At 43.3% G+C, this 23,935-nt stretch overlaps 1 protein-coding gene across 9 annotated transcripts; it reads right to left on the bottom strand.

Moving 5' to 3' along the window:
* Nucleotides 1-3,610: 3,610 nt before the first annotated feature.
* On the bottom strand, nucleotides 3,611-23,304 carry LOC103017895 (serpin B8). Of its 9 annotated transcripts, none has more exons than XM_007192020.3 (9): nucleotides 23,145-23,304; nucleotides 19,051-19,132; nucleotides 17,270-17,411; nucleotides 16,859-17,036; nucleotides 15,448-15,585; nucleotides 13,550-13,667; nucleotides 11,859-12,001; nucleotides 9,994-10,146; nucleotides 3,617-8,383 (listed from the first exon to the last, which is right to left on the bottom strand). In XM_007192020.3, the coding sequence occupies exons 4-9, from the start codon at nucleotides 17,024-17,026 to the stop codon at nucleotides 7,979-7,981; spliced, it is 1,125 nt and encodes a 374-aa protein (XP_007192082.1). In that variant the 5' UTR covers nucleotides 17,027-17,036; nucleotides 17,270-17,411; nucleotides 19,051-19,132; nucleotides 23,145-23,304; the 3' UTR covers nucleotides 3,617-7,978. The 9 variants fall into 9 exon arrangements, with proteins under 9 accessions (XP_007192085.1, XP_007192082.1, XP_057382904.1 ...); XM_057526921.1 differs by having other exon boundaries at nucleotides 17,214-17,411; XM_007192019.3 differs by having other exon boundaries at nucleotides 17,270-17,502.
* Nucleotides 23,305-23,935: the final 631 nt, after the last annotated feature.

Raw genomic sequence — 23,935 nt, forward strand, 5'->3', positions numbered from 1 at the left:
CCATTCTGTGTTATGCTCACTAAGCCGTAGACTTGCTGGAACCCACCTCCCTACCACCCCACAGCTGCAGAGTCAGAGGTCCGTGTGCAGACCTATGCCCTCTGCAGTCAGGTCTGTCTGACGTATGACATGGAACACAGGGACCAAGACTGTAAATTCCGAAAAAATACTGGGCAAAAAGGATGGAGGGCTGACGAAGGCATGGTGCATCCTAGAAATTGAGGCCCACAGAGTTAAATATTAGGGATAAGGGAAAAGATAGAAAACCCAAAAGATAAAATAAATGATTTTTTTTCAAACGCTGCTTAGTATGAGAGGTCCTGAGGATCAGTCAATAGGTGAGACATTCAAACAATTCAATCTTTTAGAATCTGCAAGATTTGCAGCTGTGTAGCTTAATCTGCCTTTCAGATACACAGATCGCACATTTTTCAAGAATAAGTAAACTTTTAAAGAGTATATATATAGTAAGAGTCATGGAGCCTATAGAGATGAACATTCAGATCAAAAGGGAAAAAGCAGCATGGAAAATACTCAGAGAACGACAATCTGAGAACAATCAATTTTTTTTTTTTTTTAATGGGAATTATTTATTTATTTATGGCTGTGTTGGGTCTTCGTTTCTGTGCGAGGGCTTTCTCTAGTTGCGGCAAGCGGGGCCACTCTTCATCGCGGTGCGCGGGCCTCTCACTCTCGCGGCCTCTCTTGTTGCGGAGCACAGGCTCCAGACGCACAGGCTCAGTAATTGTGCCTCACGGGCCTAGTTGCTCCGCAGCGTGTGGGATCTTCCCAGACCAGGGCTCGAACCCGTGTCCCCTGCATTGGCAGGCAGATTCTCAACCACTGCGCCACCAGGGAAGCCCAACAATCTCTTATAGAATCTAAAGATAATGTATGGAATCTGTTTGACACATGCAATAGAAATCAAGTCGATGTGTAGCTTATGAAATGTGATTCTTCTCTCACTATCCAGGAGAGAAGAATCTGGTATGAAAAGTGAGACAGTTGGCATAAGGAAGGATTGCTGAAAGGACTCTCAACCCACACTCTGCTCAGGTCCTCTGAGTTCCCAGCCACTTCCCTGACCTTTCATCCATCTGACACTCTCTTCTGAGCTCCACACCCAGCTGTGAAGCTACCTTCTTGAAATAATGTACACTTTGCCCTCTGTATCCATGGGTTCCAAATCCATGGATTCAACCAACCACGGATTGAATTCCAGGGATATGGAGGGCAAACTGCAAGTATATGTTGCAAGAATCTCAATGCTGACCAGTTCAAAGTGGGACCCTTGGTCCCCACCACACCTAAAACTCCCTACCCCTGCTCCCCCTTCAGCTTTTCCCCATTGCAGGAAAAGCACCTCCTTCCATTCCTTTGTTCATCCCAAACCCTTCAGTAATTTAACTTGCCCTCACCACTCCCACACATACCCTGGTACATTCTGTACATTCTGTTTAGCATTGAGACCTGTGGTTCCTTTTTAAAATGTGTCTCTAACACATTCCCTTTTCTAAGCATATTCCTCTACTACTCTAATGTCATCAGCCCTCATCTCTTGCCAAGGCTATTAAAATAATCCTCCTATTGGACTTCTTGTTTATACTTTTGCTCTATTTTATTTTATTCTCCATACAGCAGTCCAATTAATCTTTAGAAACTGCAAATTTAAGTGTTTCCTTCTTCAACTTAAAGCCCTTTAATAGGTGCCAATAGTATTAATAGTTAAATGTAAATTTTTTGTGTGACACACCCACCCTTCATGACTGACCTTGCCTCTCTTCAGCCTCCTTTGCATGCCCCCACCTGGCTCACAACTTCCCTCCCACACTCGTACCGTTTCAGTTCTCCTTCAATAAGCATCTTTTAATATCAGGAGTTTGTATGTGCTGTTTCTTCGTCCTGGTACACCTTCCTCATTAACAGCCTGGTTACTCTCACTCAAAATTTAGATCTTAAACAGTACTTCTTCAAAGAGGTCTTCCCTCATTGCCAATCTAAATAAGTATCCCAGGTGACTCCCTCATGGCAGCCTTTATTTTGCTTCTTTTCCTAATACTTAGGATGGTTCATAATTATATTGTTTTGCATCCTTTTGCTTCACCATTATGATCTTCACTCCACAAGACGTAATGGCACAAGAAGACTGTCCATAAATAGCAATCTTTTGGCATACAGTAAATATGGAACATGTGTTGCCTTCTTTTCCCCCTAAATACCCTATTTTGATGACTGTATAGAAGGGGAAAAAAGAAATTTACCAATGAAAATAAGAAAGGTGAGAGGGAGTTCAATGGTGGGCAGGAGGTTCTGGTTGATTTTTGGAAGTCATTATGTATATGGCAGAATATCAATGGATGAATCAAAGTGAAGGAACAAGCAGCTTGGCACACGTAAAGGAGAATGCTTGGGTACTGGTGGGCATCAGAATTCCCAGACAGACTCGGGATTCTGAGTCAGCAGACCCTGAGGGAGAGAGGGCAGAAGGGAGATGGAACTCCAGTGGCTCCAATTGGCTCCATGCCTCCCATCTCCCTGTTGGCAGACTGATGGGCAATCCAGAATTGCTCCCTAGGGAAAAATAAAATTGTGAACTTTTTTGGTAAAGAAATTTTAAAAATCTGGCCAGAGAGAGAAGGTGCTTTTAATATGGAGACTAGAACCCGAGAGTAGAATTTATCCTACTCTGAAATTTGAAAGTTAAAGAAGGAGGAAAGGGAGTGGAGGCAGGTGGGGAAAGAGGTAGGCACGCCAGGCTTTTCTACCTGCACGCCCTCTGGTACAGAACGCAGGTTACACACCGCTCCATAAAAAGCAGGCTTCTCAATTAAGCATACTTTTTGACAGAGAAGCCTATTGAATAAAGAGACCTACCTATACACATAGACAACAGTAGAGGCGACATAGACGAGCTGCCTGCATCAATCCTCAAAATTATTCATTACTGGATAGGAGTCGACAATCAAAATGTACAAGGAACCTTGAAGAACATCTTTGGTTTACTGTAGAGGGAACAATACTGACACTCAGAAGAGCTGATCTGGAAGAAACAATTTAGACAAGAACGTTAACAATTCCCATTAGGTATTTTTAGCTAATTCAAGAGCTTATTACACATGCTCACACACAAACACAGACACACAGACTGATATGACAGAAAGGAATAAACAAAAGGCAAGAAAATATGTTTCTGAAATTTTAAACATTATTGCCAAAAAAATCAATAGAAAGACTTGGAGAAAAAAAAATCGGGAAATAGCTCAGGATTTAAAAATAGAAAATAGAGAAAAGTTGAGCTGTAGATGATCAATTCAGAGAGCCTAACATTTGATGTCCATACATTTTGGACAGTAAGATAGGAAGGGAAGAAATAATCAAATAAATTGTACCACATGTCATCAATTCTAAAATGACCTCCCCTCTAAAATGCATTATTATTTCATGTATTGCTAAGGAAATAAAAGCTATGCCAATTGAATTATGATACAATACTTTGTTTCACTAGAATTTTTATTTATAAATATGTAAAGAGTCCCTTTAGGTGCGTTTAGATATATATTTTGTTAAGTCTTCTTCATATGTAAAATGCAATATTTTCAAAATAAATTGCAAAATAACTTAAAACCATATTCAGAACCTGGTTCTTTTAAATGTTTATGGGGCTTAAAACCATAGATGTTCATTTTCTCATCACAATATTCTTTATTCTGCCAGCAAGAACTTTGGTATGTGGGCATTACCAAACGTGAGCAAACATAGCCCTATTGTCTGGGATTTTCTTCCAAGCTACTGACACTCTTTCTGCAAGTTTTGATGTTAGCGTGTGATAGGGAACCCTATAACACAGGGTTATAGGGTTGTCCTTTCTTAGGTCCTATAAATTATGGTCATTGCTTTGCAAGAAAATTGGGAATTTCACTCATTCTTCCAAACCTTGATATTCACTTCTCTAATATCAAATTCCACATCACTGTTTCACTACAGTAATTTTTGGCATTTACAATAATTTTTTAAGGCCAAATAATAATATAATCTTTAAAAATTAATGACAACTATACTTGACACACATAGCATCAACAATAACTTGAAGTGAAGAAAATAAAGACACCTATGACTAGAAACAAACATATACGGGCAATGACAATTACATCTAGACATATCCTACTTTCAGGGGTGTGAAGATGTACAAAAAATGGGTCTTATTATGAAGTACAGTATACTGGTGATATTTTTTATCAGATTTTTATTATTTTTTCTATGTTCATCTGTCCAGTATTGAAAGAGGCATGTTGAAATTTAAATTTTATCTTCATTATGAATCATACCCTTTCTATATCAAAAGACAGCATTTCTCCATTTTAATTCACTTCCTTAAAGTCCACCTTTTCTGCTATTGATAGTTTGACTCCTGCTGTCCCTTTATTTAAATTTCCGTGATATATCTTTGCTCATTTTATGTCACTTTGTTTGAGGTATGCTTAATTGAAAACCACATTTGACCAAACACCGTTTTTCATTTTCAATCTAAAAGATTTTTATCTTTTAATAAGGAAGTTACTTTTGTTCCATTATTAAATTTACAATATTTAGTCTTATTTCTCTTAGCTGGTGTAGTCCTCATTGCATCACATTATACTATGATTTCTCCATTCTTTTGTTAAATTTTTTTTATTGTGAAATGTATCACTGATACAACACAATGGATATACATATATGTATATTTAAGGATTAATAGTAAGTTGAATAAACATCTAATATCCACTATCCAACTTAAGAAACAGAGTTATCAGGAATAATTTTGAAGCTTCCTGTTGATCTGATTACATTCTTTCCCTGCCCTGGGTTTCGTACTATCCTGTATTTTGTGTTAGCAATTCCTTTGCCTTTTCTCTATAGCTTTACTACATAGATGTAGCTCTAAACAACATAATGACCAGTTTGCTTATTATTTAACTTTGCGCAAATGCAATTGACACGTTATTTTTACTCTGCATTGTTTTATGCTGATAGCTGTGATTAATTCATTTTCCCTAATATATGGCGTTCTGTACAAATTTGTACAACCTTGTACGTTGTGTTCTGTATGAAAGGTGCTGACAATGCGAATGGTGCCCCAGAGCTGAGTAAGGTGATAACCCTGATTCCTTTGTATGAATACAACATAATTTATTCATTTTAATAATTCAGCATTTTTTCCTAGGGTTTCTTTTAGCATTTTTTTCTTGCTGTGATGAAATAGTATTGCTATGAGCATTATTTCACATCTCTTGAACATACAGTTTCTCTAGGGCTTCTAACTAGGAGTGGAATATCTGGTAATAGTGTATACAAATACATGCATTAATAAACTGTTTTTCTCTTGTTAATCATTTTGTTAAAGAGCCTCAGCTGAAAACCTAAGGCGATGGCTAGAAGTAAAGTTTCCCTTCCCTACAAAAGCATAAGACAGACTGGACTGCCGTTACTGACTTTGAAACTGGAAGAAAGCCACCAAAAAAGGCCCCCAGCTGACAGGCAACAAGAAAACAGGGACTTCATTCCTACCACCACACGCAGCTCAGTGCTGCCAGTAACCTGAATGTCTCTGGAAATGGATTCTCCCTCAAAACCCCCAAAGGGGTCTCCCCCCTGCCGACACCCTGACTTTGACCCTGTAAGACCGGGATAAGCCACTGACCTACAGAATTGCGAGATGAAGATCCTTTACTCAAGCCACTGGGATGGTGGTAACCATCAGCAGTAAAAACCAACACAGTGGATGAGCTTGGCTTGTGATAGTCCTGTTGATCCAAATGCTTTTAAATAACCTGATCAATGTTATTTTAAATTAATTGTTTTCTCTAGTCGTGTTAGTCTTTAACTGGCAGGAGGAGGCCATGAACTAAGACGTATCACTGCTCAGTTAAGGCCAAAACAGGTTTGGTGGAACACAGACACTTGATCAGTCTTCCAAGCAACGTATTAGAGTAACCGTCCCTAGTTCATCTCTATGTTTCCTAGCCGCTTTGCCCTTGTTGTTTGTTCTAGGATGGACAGCTATGGAACAAAATTTGGCCAACCTAAGACTATGGTTTTGGGGTTGAGGGGTGGAGCTCTGCTTCAAGTGCTGTGGGGAAAGAAGGAAGCTGACACACTGAGAAACAATAAAACCGGAGATGAAGAAAGATCCTAAGGCACTTGGGTCCGTAGTTCTAGTTATTCCTCAAGCACTTTTCTTAACTTGATACTGGATAATAAATTGCTTTTTTCTAAGTTAGACAGAAATGTGTTTCTGTCATTTGCCAATGGCAAGGATCAGTGTTGAATGCTGTATTCATTTCCTGTTGATGTTGTAACAAACTGTTATAAACTTAGTGACCTGAAACACCACAGATTCACCATCTCAAAGCTCTGCTGGTCAGAAGTCTAACGCAAGTCTCTGGGCTAAAACCAAGGTGCTTGCAGGGCTGCATCCCTCTCTCAGGGCTCCGTAGCAGAATCCATTTCCGTGTCTTTTCCAGCTTCTCCATCCACGTCCCTTGACTGGGCCCCTTTCCTCCATCCTCAAAAGCCAGCAACATTCAATCTCTCTGTGCTCTTCCTCCATGGTCACATCCCCCTCTGACCTCTAATTTCTATTTTAGTTTGCTTTCTTTTATGAATGATATTGATCATCTTGTCATGTGTTTACTGACCTTTTCTGTTTTCCTCTTTTGTGAAGTATCCATTTCATGTCAATTTTTCTCCTGGATTGTTTGTCATTTTCTTACAGATTCTTTCATGGCAACATTTAACCACTAAAGGGTTTATCCTTTAGTGGTTAAATTTGTTAAACTATCATCTCCTGGTTTGTGCTTGTATTTTTATAATTTGTATGGTATATTTTAAACTTAAAGTACCTGTATTTTAATGTAGTTGATTTTGTCCATTGTTTGCCTTAACTGTTTTGCTTTTTATATATTGATTAAGAAATCCTTTTTTGGGAATTCCCTGGTGGTCCAGTGGTTAGGAATTCGGGCTTGCACTGACAAGGGCGTGGGTTCAATCCCTGGTCGGGGAACTAAGATCCCGCGAGCCTTGCAGCATGGCCAAAACCAAAAATCCTTCCTTTCCCTACAGTCATACAATATTCTGCTATATTTTCTTGTAAAGCATATAAAATTTTAATTTCTCGTTAAGTATTTACTGTCTCAATAATTGTTTTCTTCTTTTAAATAAGGAATTTTTCCCAGCACACTGTATTGGGCTGTCATTTTCCTATTGACCTTTAATACCAGTTCTTTTCTATTTCACATTTCATATATGAATAAGTATGCTTCTGGGCTCTTCTGTACTATTAATCTGTTTGTCTATCCCTGTGTAAACACCACACTGTATTAACAGGGCTTTATGATAAGCTTCAATATCTAGTAGAGCAGAGCTCTGCAACTTGATCTTTTTCTTTAGAAATGTGTTATAAATTTTGGCCTTTTGCTTATTCATATAAATTTTTAAATAAACTTGTCAAGCTCCATAGAAGCATTGCTGGAATTTGGATTAGAATTACATTACATCAATAGGACAAGTGGGGGAGAACTGACAATTTTTTAACTCAAGGTGTATTCGTGATATGAAATATGTCCATTTATTTTGGTCATCGTTAATGACTGTCAATAGCACTTTATAATTTTCAACATAACAGTCTTGCTTATCTTTTGTTAATTATCATTCCTAAGAACATTATATTTTTAGTGCAAAATTAATTACATTTTCTAACTATTGCTTTTTAGATGCATAAAAATGCAATTGACTCTTGTCTAATAATGATATTGTGTACTACCATAGCAGGTATTGCTCTAACCTCTTTATCAACCTATTAAATCCTCTCAACAACTCTGTGAGGGGGTCCTGTTATCATAATTACACTTTATTTTGGCATTCAAACCACTGCATCAATTTGGTCACAGGGAATTTGAAGTAAGGCAGGGTGGGCAGAGTGACGTACAACGACTGCAGCCCTTTATGGAGAAGAGAACTTGCCGCAGAACAAAATGCTGTTGGTTTCATCGTGCCTGATGAAGAAAAGGAAAGGGTGGTCTGCACAAAATCTTGGTTCAATTCTGCTGCACTGGGAGTTCCTGACCACGGCAGTGGCCGCAGCTGCCTCCGTGCCCTCCTCATTGACCTCTACAAAGCACTTGTGCATGACCTTGGACATGGGCACGTTCTTCTTGGCTGACATTCCAGAAAAGTCGGCCTTGGCTTCCTCAAAAGCATCAGTCATTCCTAAACTTCGAAGAAAAGTCTCCAAGTCATAACTCTCCTCCAGCTTTAATCTGGGAAGAAAAACTTGAACTTTATCCTTAGTCAGCTTTTCTGGATTTGTCCAGGCTCTGAACTTCTCATATGTAAGTGCCTTTTCCACCTGAAATAATGAAGAGTTAAATCTTAAAAGCTAGATGACAATAGCCTGGTACCCACCCATCCAGCCAGTCATTAACACCTCCACACACATGCATGACCTGCAGCTAGATGGTGAGATCTGGTCCAAGATAATCTAAGGGATATTTCCTCTTATAAACACACCAGGATTTCCCCTCAAATTCTTGCATTTTCCTTGTTTTATGGATACAAGTGAAGAACAGTTAGAAAACACCTGAGACAAAGATAGGGTTTTATTTTTAACTATCTGCACCAAATTCATTTCAAGCGGTTTTTTTAGTTTAGAAAATTCTCATAACCAATTGATCGTATTCATGCGAAACACTTTACCATGAGTTTGAGAACTTGTTCGACAAAAGGGAGACAAAGCATGGCTCAGAACTCTGATGGATGAAAAATGGGGAAATCAGGGATCATCTGAACGGGAAGGAAGACGTGGATTCTAGGGAGGGGAGAGCAGCAATGGGGAATTCCACAGGACGATTGCTTCTGGCATCCTTGTTTGCCCTCTGCCTGCCCTGGAGTTTCAAATCCTACAAGACCCAGAACTCATTCTATTTATCCACAGGGAAGAAATAAAGGAGGAAGAGGGGGCTTCCACTTGCATCCCCACTTCCCTTCACCACCTGGAGTCTGGGTGAATGCTCTTCTCCCGTGACAGCTGGGTTTGGATGTCAGCTCTATTCCTAGACTCTCCTGATTTTCTTCTCAAGTTGCCATGACAGAGCTCATCCTTGACTTATGCCAGGACCTTCCTGAGTCCATGGAGGAGCATGGAGATGAGGCAGGCCCTAGCCTCACAGCAGTGTGCTGGTGTGCAGGTGGTGGGCTGGAGCTGGCTTGTATCTCCGGTGAGAGTCAATTGTTAAACCCTCGGGAGCCTAAATTCAGCCACGGTGGGGGTATTTACACCACAGGAATTGGCAAATATTATAATGCTTCCCCTACACCCCAGAGAGCCAGATAACCAGCACACTATCACTCTTGTGCCTCTCACCCTACAAATTTACTTTCCCCCATCCTGAGCCCCCATTTTCTGTCACGGGAAATGTCTTCCTCCTGTCTAAGGTAAATTCCTCACCTGTACTTTAGACCCTTGCTCCTCAAAGTTGGTCTATGACCAATGGCATCTGCATCACTTGGAATCTTGTTAGAAATGCAAAATCTCAGGCCATAACTCCCCCCAAATCAAAGTCTGCATTTTAACAAGATCCCATTAGGTTAATATGCACATTAATGTTTGAGGAACACTGCCCAGATCCATTCTTATCCTTTTCCTGTCCTTTTCTTCAGTAATTATTGGGCTCTCAACTAGCCCCTCCCTTCAAAATAAATAATAATGTTCTTATATTTTTGGAAGTCTCTCTTCTAAGCTTCATCAAAATTTGTCTATACCAGCAATTCCACTCCTAGTTGTACACTCAACAGGAAATGCATACACATGTTCACCAAAAGACATGCAATGGTGTTCATTTAGCACTCCTTAAAAGAATCCTAAATTGGAAATTCCTCAAATGCTATCTGGTGGATGGACTTTTAAAAATGAGCTCAGCCTGGATCCAAGGACACTCAGACTCATTGGCAAGGGCTCACCTCAGCGAGATCCGCGCTGTCGTCAGGCAGTAAAATGAGCATGCTCAGCTCCTGCTCCGCGTAGGGCAGCTCCAGGACCTGCGCGCGCACCTCCTCCACATACCCCATTTTAAACTCAGCTTGCTTAAACATCATCTGCACTGTCTTCTTCTCCTAATAAGAATGCAACATTACAGTCAAATTACTGAAAAATGAGCACAGTGCACTAAAAAAAAGACATGTCTGATTCGCAGAATCCCTAGGTACATATAATTATTATTTCTGTGCACTTATGCTGATTGATGTAAAATCTTCATTATTACATATTAGTGTTGAGTGTAACGTTCTATTGCCCCAGCAGATCAAGTATGATGAGGTGGGAGAGAATAAGTTGATGAATATAGAGAGACACAAAACTATAGTATTCTCAGAAGAAATTGTGGGGTTTTTTCTCTTTTGAGAAGATGGGTAGAGAAGCACTCCCAGGGACCTTTTAATTAAGAAATTATTTCTCCAAATTCAGAGGAAATTTAACTAATATTCAGGTCTTTAGGCTGAAAGATCTGGTTAGAAAAGGTATATAGGCCAGAGGGAGTTATACTTTTTTTTTTTTCCAATGAATTTATTTATTTATTTTTGGCTGCGTTGGGTCTTCTTTGCTGCGCATGGGCTTTCTCTAGTTGCGGCGAGCGGGGGCTATTCTTTGTTGTGATGCACGGGTTCTCATTACGGTGGCTTCTCTTGGTGCGGAGCACGGGCTCTGGGCGCACGGGCTCAGTAGTTGTGGCTCACGGGCTCTAGAGTGCAGGCTCAGTAGTTGTGGCACACGGGCTTAGTTGCTCTGCAGCATGTGGGATCTTCCTGAACCAGGGCTCGAACCCATGTCCCTCTGCATTGGCAGGCAGATTCTTAACCACTGCGCCACCAGGGAAGTCCTGGGAGTTATACTTCTATTCTGAAGACTTGCTCAATTGTATAATTGGCTTTATGGCCTTGCTTTTCTTGAAGGGGGAACCTTGATAAGATATCTAGGGTCCACCATTTTTAAAGCTTGCATCAAATATATTCTAGATTTATAAATTTTTGTGCAATACGCTGTTATCAAGCAGATGGAGGTCAAATTCCAAGCTAACAGTTATTGACCCCAGCCGTTGTCATATTCAAAAGTGAATGGAGAAAAGTGTTTTTAAAGTTAGGCATGTAATTCTAGAAATCAAATATACAACATGATGCTATAGTTAATAATACTGTATCAAATACTGGAAATTTGCTAAGAGGGTAGATTTCAGGTGTTGTCATCACAGAAAATATATGGTAACTATGTGAGGGAAAGATATTTTAATTAGCTTGACTGTGGTAATCATTTCACTATGTGTATGTATATCAAATCCTCACCTTGTACACCTTAAATATGTACAATTTTTATTTTTTAAAAAGATCCAAGAATAAATAAAAACAAAGCTGGCCTGAACATTTGCTAACACTTTTTTTCTTGTATTAGGAATTGTACAGCCGTGAATTCTAAGGCAATAAATAGTCATAGTTGTCATTGACTGTTGCAAGAAAGTGTCTAAATACAACAGTGATAGTAAAATACAAACATAATTCCAAGGCTTAGAAGACAGTTTCTTTCAATCCAAATAACATGACCAGAGAGAGACGATCGATTTGACCAAGGATCCAAAACCAAAATGATCAATGTAACAATTATTTTAGTTTTTCTCTTTCCCATTCCAATAAGAGATATATAGGGGGCATGAAATTCCTTCAGAAATAAATTAAGAATCAAGACAGTGTGAAATAAATTATTTTTTTCCATTCATTCACAACATTTCCCAGAGTATTACTTTAGAAAGTAGCTGTATATCTGCAAAATATGTCCCTACCTTGTTGGTTTTAAAGGTCATTCCCCTTGTGTGCTTTCTGTCAAATTGCTCATTCCACTTTCCTTTGAAATAGGTTGCATTCACGAGGACCAGCTTAGTCAGAGGACCGATCGCCCCAGCCCCCAGTATCTCTGAAATCTTTCCTGTAAAGAGTATGAGAGAAAGTTATTGCTATTGGGGGAGAATAAACATTCTCTTACAAAAGTTCTCTTGACATTGAAAGCCAAGGCTCGGTGGAGAAAAGGCTGGATCCTGTCGTACTGGCTGCCTGAGGAATCAGGGTGATGGTGTTTCATTCTGTGCACACATACAGAGTAGTGTTTGTCCTTAAACAACAGTCTTGAAGCAGGCAGGTCAATGATCATTTTGCCCTCAACTTATAGATGTAGAAATTCGGGTTCAGAGTATTTGCCTGACTTTTTGCCAAGGTCACATAGGCGACAAAGTGGTTGAGCTGAGAAAATAACCCAAGAGTCTCGATTCCAACTGTAAGCTTCTCGACCTTGGCACCATAATTTCTCAGCCACGCCACTCCTGGCATTTTAGGCCACGTAATTCTTTGTTTTGGGGATGGTCCTATGCGTTTAGGATGTTTAGCCAGTATCACTTCCCCCAACTGTGACAACTGAAAATGTCTTCAGTTATGGCCGGATATCCCCTGGAGGTTGATTCTGATTAAGAATCGTTGCTCTGTGCCCACCTTCAAGTCTCATTTAGGTGAGGAGAGGCTTCCGGAGGATGGGGATACAGATCTGTAAATGGGAGAAGGCAGCTTCCTGGAGGGAGGGAATGGGGCAAAGGAATTAGGGGGATGCAATAAAGGGGCCCAAACTGAGTTGTCCGATGAGAGCGGAGACGAGGGGATCCCCAGCCTCCCCTCCAGCTCTGCTATTCTGGGAAAACTCGGGCGGTCAGCCTGGTGGAAGGAAGGGTGTGAGCAGCCGTGGAGGGGGAAGTGGGTGGTGGAGGGAGGGTGAGGTGTGGAGAAGCTTCTGGCTTCCCTAGCTGACTCAGTGCTGCTAGGTCAACTGGAGAGCCAGAGGCCACTGCACACGTGACGTATGAAAATATCAGCGTGAAAGGCTCTTCCCTTCCGATGGTCGTTGGCCGCCTGTGTAATCATGGGTATTGTGGCTGTCTGACACGCAGTGGATGCGCCGTAAGATGGAACGGATGGAACAATGAGTGCCAGGCGGGCGCGTGAGCGAATGAGTGACGCAACCTCCCCTCCTGCTGGACGGCTCTAAGCTACGTGCTGGGAGGGAAGGAGAGGGCTGTGGATGAAACTAGAGCGGCTCGCATCACCACCGGGAGGTGACGTGAAACGTTGTCCCACCTCAGCTGTAATCTAAATGGAATGTCCTCCTGCCCTTAGAGCACGGCAGTGTCCTCCCAGGTAGAAGTTAAATGGGGCGCCAAAGAGGAAGCATTTTTCGGGGATGTTCCAGTACCTTCCAGAGGGGAGGGCATCTGAGAGACTAACATTAGGTTTAAGCATTTTTCAGAAATCACCACTTCATAAGCCCAAGAAAAATATCAGAATTGCATCAATGGCCTGAAAGCCCAGCAAACACACATAAACAGGCCACTGGTTACAGGGTCACAGTGGCCACCCGTGGAGGTCACATCCCAGGCAATCTCAGCTCTGTGTCCCTCATAACACCACATCTCCTGAAATGAAAATCTCTCACCTTCAGTCTTCTCCGTCACCCAGTCATTTATGTGTTTCCTGCATTCTTCAGTGTCTTTAGAAAAGGACAGTTCCTCCAGGTTTGCCTGATAGAACTTCTGGCAGGATTCCTTAAAAGCCTACAAATGCAAAATACCAAGTTTGGCCATATTCTACTTGGCAACGTTTCCTAAAAGTGTGAAAACATTTCTTTCTTAACGCGTTTCTAGCACAAATGCCTGTACAGGGCACCCTGTACTTTAAGACTCATTTATGCAGTTAATCAAAATGTATAGACTGCTGGCTTTGTGCCTGGCACTGTGCCAGGTGCTGGACACCAGGGTGAAGACATGACATTGGACCTGAGGTGGCTCACAGTCTGCTGAGGGAGAAACATAGACACACGATAGTTACAATATGTTTTGAGAATACAGACGGCGGCAGTCATGCACAAAACAGCCCGTGAACGTTCCTGTCAAACGCTTAAACTCCATATTGACTTTCTGTTTGATTTTGTCTCCCCCACTAGGTGGTCTAACCCTGTTTTACTCATTTTTGTATCACCAGCACCAACCACAGTGTCTGAAACATCCTTAGGGAATGATTGGAAGGCTCCATAGTGGAACTAGATTATCACGAAACCTTACAGGTCCTCCAGGAGCGGAATCATGTGTGTGTGTGTGTGTGTGTGTGTGTGTGTGTGTGTGTGTGTGTGTGTGGAGGGTATTAGGGAAAAGAGTGGCAAGGCATGAGCCATGGAATATAAGTTGGGATCAAGTCAAGAAGGTTGTTATATGCAACACATTAAAACCCAGGGATAACTCACCTCATGAAAGCTTGTTTTCTGATATAATGTGCCTGGCAATGGGCTCCCATCCTCCGCCCATCTCCTGTTCTCAAACATTTTAGCTTCTACAGAAGAAAGAAGATGTAGAGAGAAGAAGGACCCAAGCAACCAAGAAAAGTGGAGAATGGTTCCCTGTGTCCCCAGTATTCCCCACTTACAGTATTCAAAGGTCAGTCTGATATTCAAAAATGAACATCAATTAACCAGGAGATTCCTGGAATCACTAGTGCTTATCCTAGAAAACCTAACTAGCTGAGGGATCCAGAATCATCTCCAATAATATTTAAGCCCAGAGCAGGCAACCTCCATGGGGTAGCACCCAACAGCAGCTAGAACACGATTATATCTGAGTCTAACAAAATAATCCTTGGAACTGCTGGCCAATAAGATGGCCAGACTTGCCCTGATCATTTCATTAATCTTAAGATAGCATCACTCTGCATATTATGTGGCATAATTTTTTGGACTTCACTTATTGAATAATGGCAGGCTTTTACTGGACTAGGGAACTTTGGAATTATATGTTGCAGTAAATAGGAACTACCCAGATTCAAAACCTTATTTTTTATGAACAGATTTTAATTTTAGAAAGATTATTCTGTCAGTAGTGTGAAAAGACTAGGCTGAATTTGGAGCGATCCATTAGGAAACAATTAAAATAATAGTGTAGAAGATGTGAGAGTCTGGACCCAGGCAATGGCGGTGGTGATTCAGAAGAGGGAACAAATTTAAGAGACTTTGCGAGGCCAGCTCCACAGAAACAGCCCAACAGTCAGAGATGAGACCAGGGAATGGCGAGAGTGATGCGGTCACTGAGAAGGGGATCAAGGGGGAGAGGCAGGTCCGGGTGCAGGAAGATGGACAAATTGAAATTGACATCTGGGAAGATATATCAGAGACAATACTTTTTCAAAGGACACAATTCAGAAGCAATCATAAAACTCAAAATTACAACTATAAAATATAACTCTAAGCACATTTTTAAGGCAGCAGAGTTATACTTTATCTCTGCTCTTATGTAGTTTCTGTTTTATTTTCAATTTCTTTTTCATCAATGTGCAAGCACTACTTACTGGCAGGAAATCACACGTCTTTTCCCCAAAGAGTTTGTTGGCAGTTCTGAGCAAGCACTGAGGGCCAGATTTGTTCAATTCCATGAGAAGTGACTGGAATCCTTGGTGAATATCTCCACCTTTGTTCAAACAAAGTGCCTGGTAATAGAAGACGAGAACGGCAACTTTTGACATGCCATTTCTCCCCCAAAGAGCTATTTCCAAACAAATTTCGACACTGAAAATCACAGAGAATCCTATTTTAAAATGAGTTTTGTTTAACCGTCTAGCACAGGGTTCCTCAACCTGGCAGTGTAGACTTTTGGGGCCACATACTTTGTTGAGAGGCTATCCTGCACATCCTAGGATATTTAGCTGCATTTCTGGCCTCTGCTCACTAGATGTCAGTAGCACCTCTTGGTTATGACAACCAACTCTGTCCAGACTTCGTCAACTGTTTCAGGGAGGAAAAATCGCCCCCAGGTGGAAAGCCCTGCTCTAGCAGATTTATTTATGCCAGGAAGACAGCGCGTGACAACTCAGGAGGGAGACAGAACAGAACAAACAGGTAGCGGGAGTGACCCACAGAAGACAAGATGAGCAGAAATGTTTCATTAGCAATTCCACAGAACTCCTCCAGACCAGACTGTGACTTAAATGTCAGGTCAGAGTGAGAATCAAGGCTGTTCCCTTATCTCCCAACAACCCCAGTCCAAAGCCTCATTCCTCCAGGGAGCTGGAAGAAAGAGCCACCAGGGATTCAACTGTGGCCGTGGACACGCTTCTGGGGGGTGTCTGCACACCCCGCTATTAGTGGGAACATGATGTGTATATGACAGTTTTCTGGGATACATTCACCAGACGGTCAAAGAAACTAAGACATAAATAGGGGAAGGTCTACTTCCCTAAAGTAATATCCACTACTTCCTTGGTAGCTAAGGGCACATATAACCCATTTCAGATCAATCAGATAATATATTCCCTCTAAACAACTCCAGAAGATGTAAGTCCTCATTTGTGTTGCATTCGTCTTCCACTTATGCATAGTTGTACACTAGAAACAACCCGTTTAACAAAAAGGTTCATTTACACAGTTGCATTTCAATTTGAAATATAATGTTAGCAAAAGTTTAAAATAGAACAAAGTTGAAATTCTTGGCCTTTTTGTGGAACAGAATTTTAGTTCACCTTACCTATCAAAGATGCAGAAAATAACGTAGTGACTTGATTTCTCCCATGAAAACTAGCAGGAGATTCCGTCTTACACAATTCACCTTTCTACCCATGTCTGCTTTCTCTCCATCACCACGGTGCCCCTCCCACCTGCCAGCCTCACCGGCTTCCATCAGCTGGAGTGAAGGATAACAGACCAGCTCTATGAAAGCACAGAGGAAGCCCGCCCTTGGTCTTCCTTTGTGGTGGGCACGCATACCTGGGACATCTGCGCCGCAGTGTTTCCTTTGGCTCCCATTAAGACCATGGTCAGGGCAGAGGAGAGGCTCAGGGGAGAGAAGAACACGTTTCGCAAGTTGTCCTTTTCACCCAGCAGTTTTAATAAGTTGATGGCAAAAGTGCCATTTGCTTCACAGAGATCATCCATCAGTGAAGGTCTGCACCCAAAGCACAACACAGAAGCACATTAGCCATATACCCTCCACTAGCCACTGCTCACTAGTCACTAGTCACACCTCCACCCCAGTCTGTGGACACTGGGTATGGTCAGCAGAATAACTGCATCCCCAAACATCCATGTTGAATCTCCAAAACCTGTGACGATGTTATCTTACATGGCAGTAAGGACTTGGCGGATGTGATTGAATTAAGGATCTTGAGATGGAGTCACCTGGATCATCCGGTGGGCTTAGTGTAATCACAGGCTTCTTATAAGAGGAAGGCAGGAGGGCCAGAGCCAGAGAAGGAGACGTGAGGATGGAAGCAAAGGTCAGGATGATGTGGAGACACAGAATCCAGGCAGCCTCCAGGAGCTGCAAAAGGCAAGGAAATGGGCTCTGCCCTAGAGCCTCCAGACTTAAAATGTAGCTCTGCCAACCTCTTGCGGACTTCTGACCTCCAGAACTGTAAGATAAATCCCCCATTACTGATAGTTCTTCAGTTTGCTGTCTCTGGCATAATTTATAAGCAATGTTCTATGAATTATAATATACTATACATAAAAATGACATTTCTGTCACGATGTCACATGAAAACAGCTGGATGGATTTCAACAGATTTTGGAGGGTTTTTCTGGGATGGTCTGCCCTAAAATGTGGGCTCCTGGGAAGACACAAAATTTACTTTAAATCAGAAGGACTCGAAAACAATACACCATTTTCCACCAGAGTTGTTGAAACTGGGCTGGGAGCTGTGAAGGGAGCCCCTGGGCGCGGAGGTAGAACATGAAGCCCAAATCTCAAGTCATCAGATGCACACTTTGAATCAGGCACTAATTTTGGATCCAGCCTTAACCTTCCCCCCAGCTTGACTAAACTTTAGACAAGCTTCTTCCTGCCTCTGGTGCCTGACCTCTCTTTCCTTAGAGCACTTACTCTAGGCAATTTGTCATCGTAAGTTCTTTCTCTGCTCCTCCGAGAGGTAAACATTTTGAAAAGCCTCTTTCCTATTTTACAGCCCAAGACAATCCTTCTCAAGTCCCTAGAAGTCATCCCTTTAAAATGTAACTGTCAAGGAAGATAGTCTCCGTGGAACGGTGGGAGCAAAATCGCAGCAGGCACCTTGCTGCAAGCTGTGAAAAGCTTTTGCAGCATATTAATTTTTATAATTTTAGAAACATTTTATAAATGCTGCACTTATTTCTATTAAACCTTCTAGAAACCTGGGCTGCTAGTCAGTAAATTATTAAAGTTCATCAACTCATCTTGGTTTCCCTGAATCTCTTTGCTGTTACAGTTGAAGACATTTTGGAAAATAAAAGGACAAATCATCACCCATAACCCCATGATGCTATAAGCTATTTTTTCTATTATGCTATCTGTTTTTAATTGGTATGTATATTTTTAACTCAAAACTTGTAAAGCTACACAAGAAAAATATGTTCCAATTTGGAAAATTAGCAAACAAGAAAAGTACTGGAAACTCCACTTAGAGATAAGGGTCATCATGCATGTGCTCATTTTTTTTTTTTTTAACTTAGGGTTTATTTATTTATTTATTTATTTATTTATTTATTTATTTATGGCTGTGTTGGGTCTTCGTTTCTGTGCGAGGGCTTTCTCTAGTTGCGGCAAGCGGGGGCCACTCTTCATCACGGTGCGCGGGTCTCTCACTGTCGCGGCCTCTCTTGTTGCGGAGCACAGGCTCCAGACGCGCAGGCTCAGTAGTTGTGGCTCACGGGCCTAGTTGCTCCGCGGCATGTGGGATCTTCCCAGACCAGGGCTCGAACCCGTGTCCCCTGTATTGGCAGGCAGATTCTCAACGACTGCGCCACCAGGGAAGCCCCATGTGCTCATTTTTATAAACAGATGGGCCATCCTCTGGTCCTTCTCTCATTCTCCAGTGGACTAAAGGGCCTCCTGCAGCATCTTGAAAGTATATTTCATTTAGACTTGGAGGGGGTGGGTCTTCTGGGCCGCAAGGGCAGGAGGGGAAAGTGGGTGGGGAACACACCTGTTTTAACCCGAGCCGCTTCACTGTTGAATGGTTCCTTTGAAGCTTCCTTCTAAGATATTGTTTTCAAGAGGAGATGTCTCTGGTTTAAAAGAAAAAAAAAGGGTGGTGGGAAAAAAAAAAAAAAAAAAAAGGGTGTGAAGTTCACACACTAAATATAAAATAACAGCCCAAAACCCATTCTTTAAAGTTTGAAAAAAGTGTATTAAAACGTCAACCAAGAAAATACAATGGCACAGTTTGACAACAGTGCTCTATACGTAATAGGTCATTTAATAGAGGACACAGTGTTAAGTTCCTCAGTGCCCTCACTTCATAAGTCCCTCCAGAGCCGTCAGCTGCAGAGCAGGAACCCGAGGGCCGCAAGGGTCAGAAGGCAGATGTGTCTGCAGCGGGCAAGTCCCACCGCAGAGCAAGGCTCAGCCTGCCTCCAGGCCACCTCTCACCCCACATTTCCTCACCTTACACTTGAGGATGTTTCGGAAAATAAAAACCTAGGAGCCAGGAGGGATATTCAAACTTGATAGCACTGCGCCTACCAGAAGGTGGCACCAAAGAGACTCAAAGAAGGAAAGAATTAGGTAAACTGGAGATGAAAGACAGGAATACATTTGGATTTGATCTTACATGAGCATAAGAGTTTTGACCTGTGGACTGAAATAAAAAAATGCACAACGTGAGGTTAAGTTGTGAGCTAAGTTTTATTCGGGGGTCTTACTGAGGACTATAGGCTGGGAGACAGCCTCTCAGAGAGCTCTGAGGAGGTAGGGGGAGAAGCATGATTTTGGCTAGGGAATGCACGCAGTCAGACATACATATCAGTAGAAGGTCACTGCTAGTCACGAGGACCAGATATCTCAGTTAGTGATTTTAGCGCTTTCCTATGTAGGGGAAGATGCAAGGATCTGGGTTCATTAAAATTTTTTCCTGCGATACCTCTCTCTAAGGAGGCTGTTTTCCCAAAGCACAGAGTGTCTCATGCTGTTTTTCATCCTGAATTCCTTTCAGCGTGCACTGTAGGTCAGCGACTGCAATGGCTAATGACTTGATCCTTGTAGAACCGGATGGCGGGCAACATTCTTTGTTTTACAGGAGCCAGGGTGAAGCAGACATAAGCTTGGGCTGGTGATTGTGAGTGTGTGTGTGTGTGTGTGTGTAGTTGTCCAATCTGAAAAGGCAAAGGAATGAACTGGAATATCACATCAATTTCCTCTTTACATTGTAACTACTCTTAATTGTAAATGTCTATGTCTGGTTTCTTCCATATTGCCTCTTTCTTCGTCTCATTTCCGCACCTCCATTCCTTTTCAACATCCAGGTGCTGGTCAGCAGCAGAGTGCTTCCCATCAGCATCTCGCCCCCCAGCACTGACACACCGTCGCACACACACACCAGTGCACCTCTCAGATGCACCCCCAGCTCACACCAGTGAAAAGATTTTATTTCCAGCCAGTAAAATGGATTGGCATTAAACTCGTTTTCCTTTTACAGGTGAACAAACAGGGTCAGAACAATTAAATACAGTCCTCAGGTCTCAGAAAAATCTGACAGATTCAGTCACAAAAGCAAGCCTTCTGCTTCCAAGTAGTTGTCCCTTGGTATCCATGGGGGATTGGTTTCAGGACCCCCGTGGATACCAAAATCCAAGGATGCTCAAGTCCCTTATATAAAATGGTATAGTATTTGCTCATAACCTACACACATCCTCTTGTATACTTTAAATCAGCTCTAGATTACTTATAATCCCTAATACAATGTAAATGCTACGTAAATAGTAGCCAGAGGGCGCAAGTTCAAGTTTTGCTTTTTGGAACTTTCTAGAATTTTTTTCAAATACTTTCCATCTGCTTTGGGTTGAATTTGCAGGTGCAGAACCAGTGATAGAGGGGAGGGCCGACTGTATTCAGCATCATTCTCTCCTGGGGGCCTTGAATGCCTGTCGTCTCCCTGCTCCACTCCCCCATCCCATACTCACATCCCAAAGTGAATCTGTTCAAAGAGCACTTATGTCCAACTGTCCTTATATGATTTTGAAGAAAAAAAATTAAAAACAAATGCCATAATTCCTGACTGGGAGCTCCCACCCTTGGGGAGATGGTTTCAAGCTGGCTGTGCACTCCATGCCAAGACAACTGACAAAGGGCTAAGGAAGCCCACAGTAAAGCAGGATGAATTCTCTTTAGGAGTTCAGGAGAAGGGAAACAGGATTGGGCAGGAGCTCTGGAAGGTGGTGAAAGAGGGGGGTGAATGTGAGGGCTGTGGCTGTGGGATAGGCAGGTACAAAGAATGTAGAGGAAGGCCATGGTTTGTGCGGGGCCCAGGGGAGTGGGTGTGTACGTGTTCCTGTGAGAGAACTGATGCCTGAGACAGGAGGGACCCCTCACGCCAGGTTTAAAGGTTTGGACTTGAGCTACGGTCTGGAAAGCCAGGCACGGTTTTCAAACAAATGCTATACCTAAGTCTTAGAAAAATATTGTGTCTCACCATTTGGTGGGGAAAAAGGCTGTGGACCCTGCCGGTAGACCACTGCCATAGCCCAGGGGCTGCCTACTACAGAGGAAATTTCTGCACTGAAGACTAGAAGGTGGAACTGCCAGGCTGGGTGACTGATCACACTCGGATAAGGAGCAGGGGCATCAAGGATTATGCGGAGGTTGTAGCTAACCCGCCCTCAGGGTGCACCAGGAACCGCAGGAAGCTATGTGAGGAGCCAGCCTGGGGTGCGGAAGGCGCTGCGTTCCATCTGCTCCATGTGAGATGAGTGGAAAATTCCATCCCACGGGATCCTGTAACAAAGACAGCTGAGGGACGTTTGTCAACATAGGTAGGGGACTCAAGCTGAGAAGTTCTCCAGCGAGCATTGGGAGCCATCAGCATCCTGATTCCAGGAGCTTCTAGGGGAATGGATGAAATTACTCAGAATGTACATGAGGAGGCAGAAGAGAGAAAAAAATCCACCTCGTTCTGGAGAATTTCCAATTTTTGCAGGTAGTGAGAGGAAAAAGACGAGAGACTGAGACCCAACAATCCGGATGTCCTGGGAGAACGGGGAGTGTGTGAGGGGCCGGGGAAGTGGGGAGGGCTGGAGGAGGACAGGAAGGTAGCACCCAGGCTGGAGAGGCGGAGGGGAGCCAGTCTGGGCCTGAAAGCCCTCAGCAAGGGGTGGGAGCCGGAGCTAGACGGCTGAGTAGTATCGGGGAGTGTGGAATCGATTCAGTTAGCTACTGTGGCTGCAGAGGAGGGGAGACGGGGGGAAAGCTTTTGTTTGTTTCACGTTGAGGGAAAGCAGCCCATAAAGAAGAACAGATGAAAGATGTTAAAGAAAAAAAAGAAAAAGAATGGAAGAAATACAGAAAGAAAAAAGGAAGGGAGGGAGGGAGGGAGGGAGGAACTGAGAGAGGAGAAGAGAAAGAATGAGAAGGAGGAGGAAGTGGAGGAGAACGAGAAGAGGGGAGGGGAGGGGAGGGAGGTACGCGCAATAAGCTGGATCGCAGAGGGGACAGGGGCTTGCGCTGCCGGTGGCATTGACCCAGCACCTCTGGGAACTTGCCCAAGGCTCCATGCAAACTCCAGGCGAGGAGGCCGTGGGCGCCAGTCTTCCCGCTGCGCCCTGCGCTCCTCCCACTCGCTCTCCCCAAAGCTTCCGCCCTTCCATCTCCGGGAACCGCCGCCCAGGCTCGGGGCACCGGCCGCGCCCTCACTGCCAGCAAATCGCAGCGTAGCGGCGGCAGCAGGCCGGGTGGCCCTTCCACTCCGGGGACCACCCTCTGACCCAGGGCGGGTCTGCGCACCGCGCACCTGCGCTCGGGTCTCGGAGCCCCGTCCTGGGAGACTCACCTTCGAGCCCCAGACCAAGCGGGCCGGGGGCCCAGGGTACGGCGGGGGCCAGGGCGACCCCAGCCCCGCAGCTCTCCTGCCCGGATACCTCCTGCTGTCGTTCCCCTAGTCCTCTCCTCCTCCTTTCCCAACCCCTGCGTCTGCCTCTGGCCTCCCTTCCTCCCCTCCTCGCCCCCGTCCTCTCTCCGCAGGAACTCTAGGCTAGAGGCGGCCGCTGTGGGAACCTGAGGGCTCGGGAGCCCTCCCAGCCCCGGTACCTGGGAGATTCCAGCTGTTGCTGCCGCTTCTATTGCTGCGGCCGCTGCTGTTCCGGCTTGGTGGACGCTTCACGCCCGCTTTGCTTTCGGGCCGGCTTCCGGCGGTGACTCAGAGCACCGGGAGGTGGCGCTGGCCTGTGCCGTCTCTGACTCCGCATCCCCAGGCTGGACCCCGGGCGGAGGCTGAGCCTCGCGCGCCCCCTCCTGCCCCGGCTGAGAGCAGACGGCTTGGCGGGGGAAGCAAGTCACACGCCCCCTGAGGGTGTTTGGGGAAGACTTAGCCAATTGGGGGATTGGTTTGTTTTCCTGGGTTAGTACGCGTGTATGCAAGAGCAGTTTCAGAATCCGAACTCCACTTTGAAAATTAACTAAAAGCAAAACCAGAGGTTAAAGCTTCCTAAAGCCAGTGGTTTCCAAACTGTTTTGGTAGGACGTCCCATGAAAACAATTTTTGAGCATGCATCTCCAGTATCGAATTTACATGTGCTTTATGCTAAATACTAATATATTATGCACGCTATAAAACACGTAAACAAAAATTTTAAAGATAAGAAAAACACTTTTTGATTAGAAGTACATTTTTGTGCTTACAAAAATTATTTTAAAATTTAATGAGATCAATGTAATTGAATATATGTTTGCCTGTTTTAATCTTAGTTTAAAGCTTTGAAATACAGTAATTTGAAGGCCTGGTTTTAAGTTCAGTTTATTTCTAAACTTGGATTGATAGCTATCATAAGAAAAGTCTTCTCAGGAAATGGATTGATTTAAAAATGGAATAAAGGCATCAT

This window comes from Balaenoptera acutorostrata, chromosome 13 (genome assembly GCF_949987535.1).
Source record: "Balaenoptera acutorostrata chromosome 13, mBalAcu1.1, whole genome shotgun sequence".
NCBI lineage: Eukaryota > Metazoa > Chordata > Mammalia > Artiodactyla > Balaenopteridae > Balaenoptera > Balaenoptera acutorostrata.

Coding starts and splice junctions, on each gene's coding strand:
- LOC103017895 (XM_007192020.3), bottom strand. CDS start 17,026: ATGGATGATCTCTGTGAAGCAAATGGCACTTTTGCCATCAACTTATTA. Junction 12,002..13,549: donor GGTGACGGAGAAGACTGAAG/GTGAGAGATTTT, acceptor TACTCTTTACAG/GAAAGATTTCAGAGATACTG. Junction 8,384..9,993: donor ACAGCGCGGATCTCGCTGAG/GTGAGCCCTTGC, acceptor TCATTATTTCAG/GTGGAAAAGGCACTTACATA.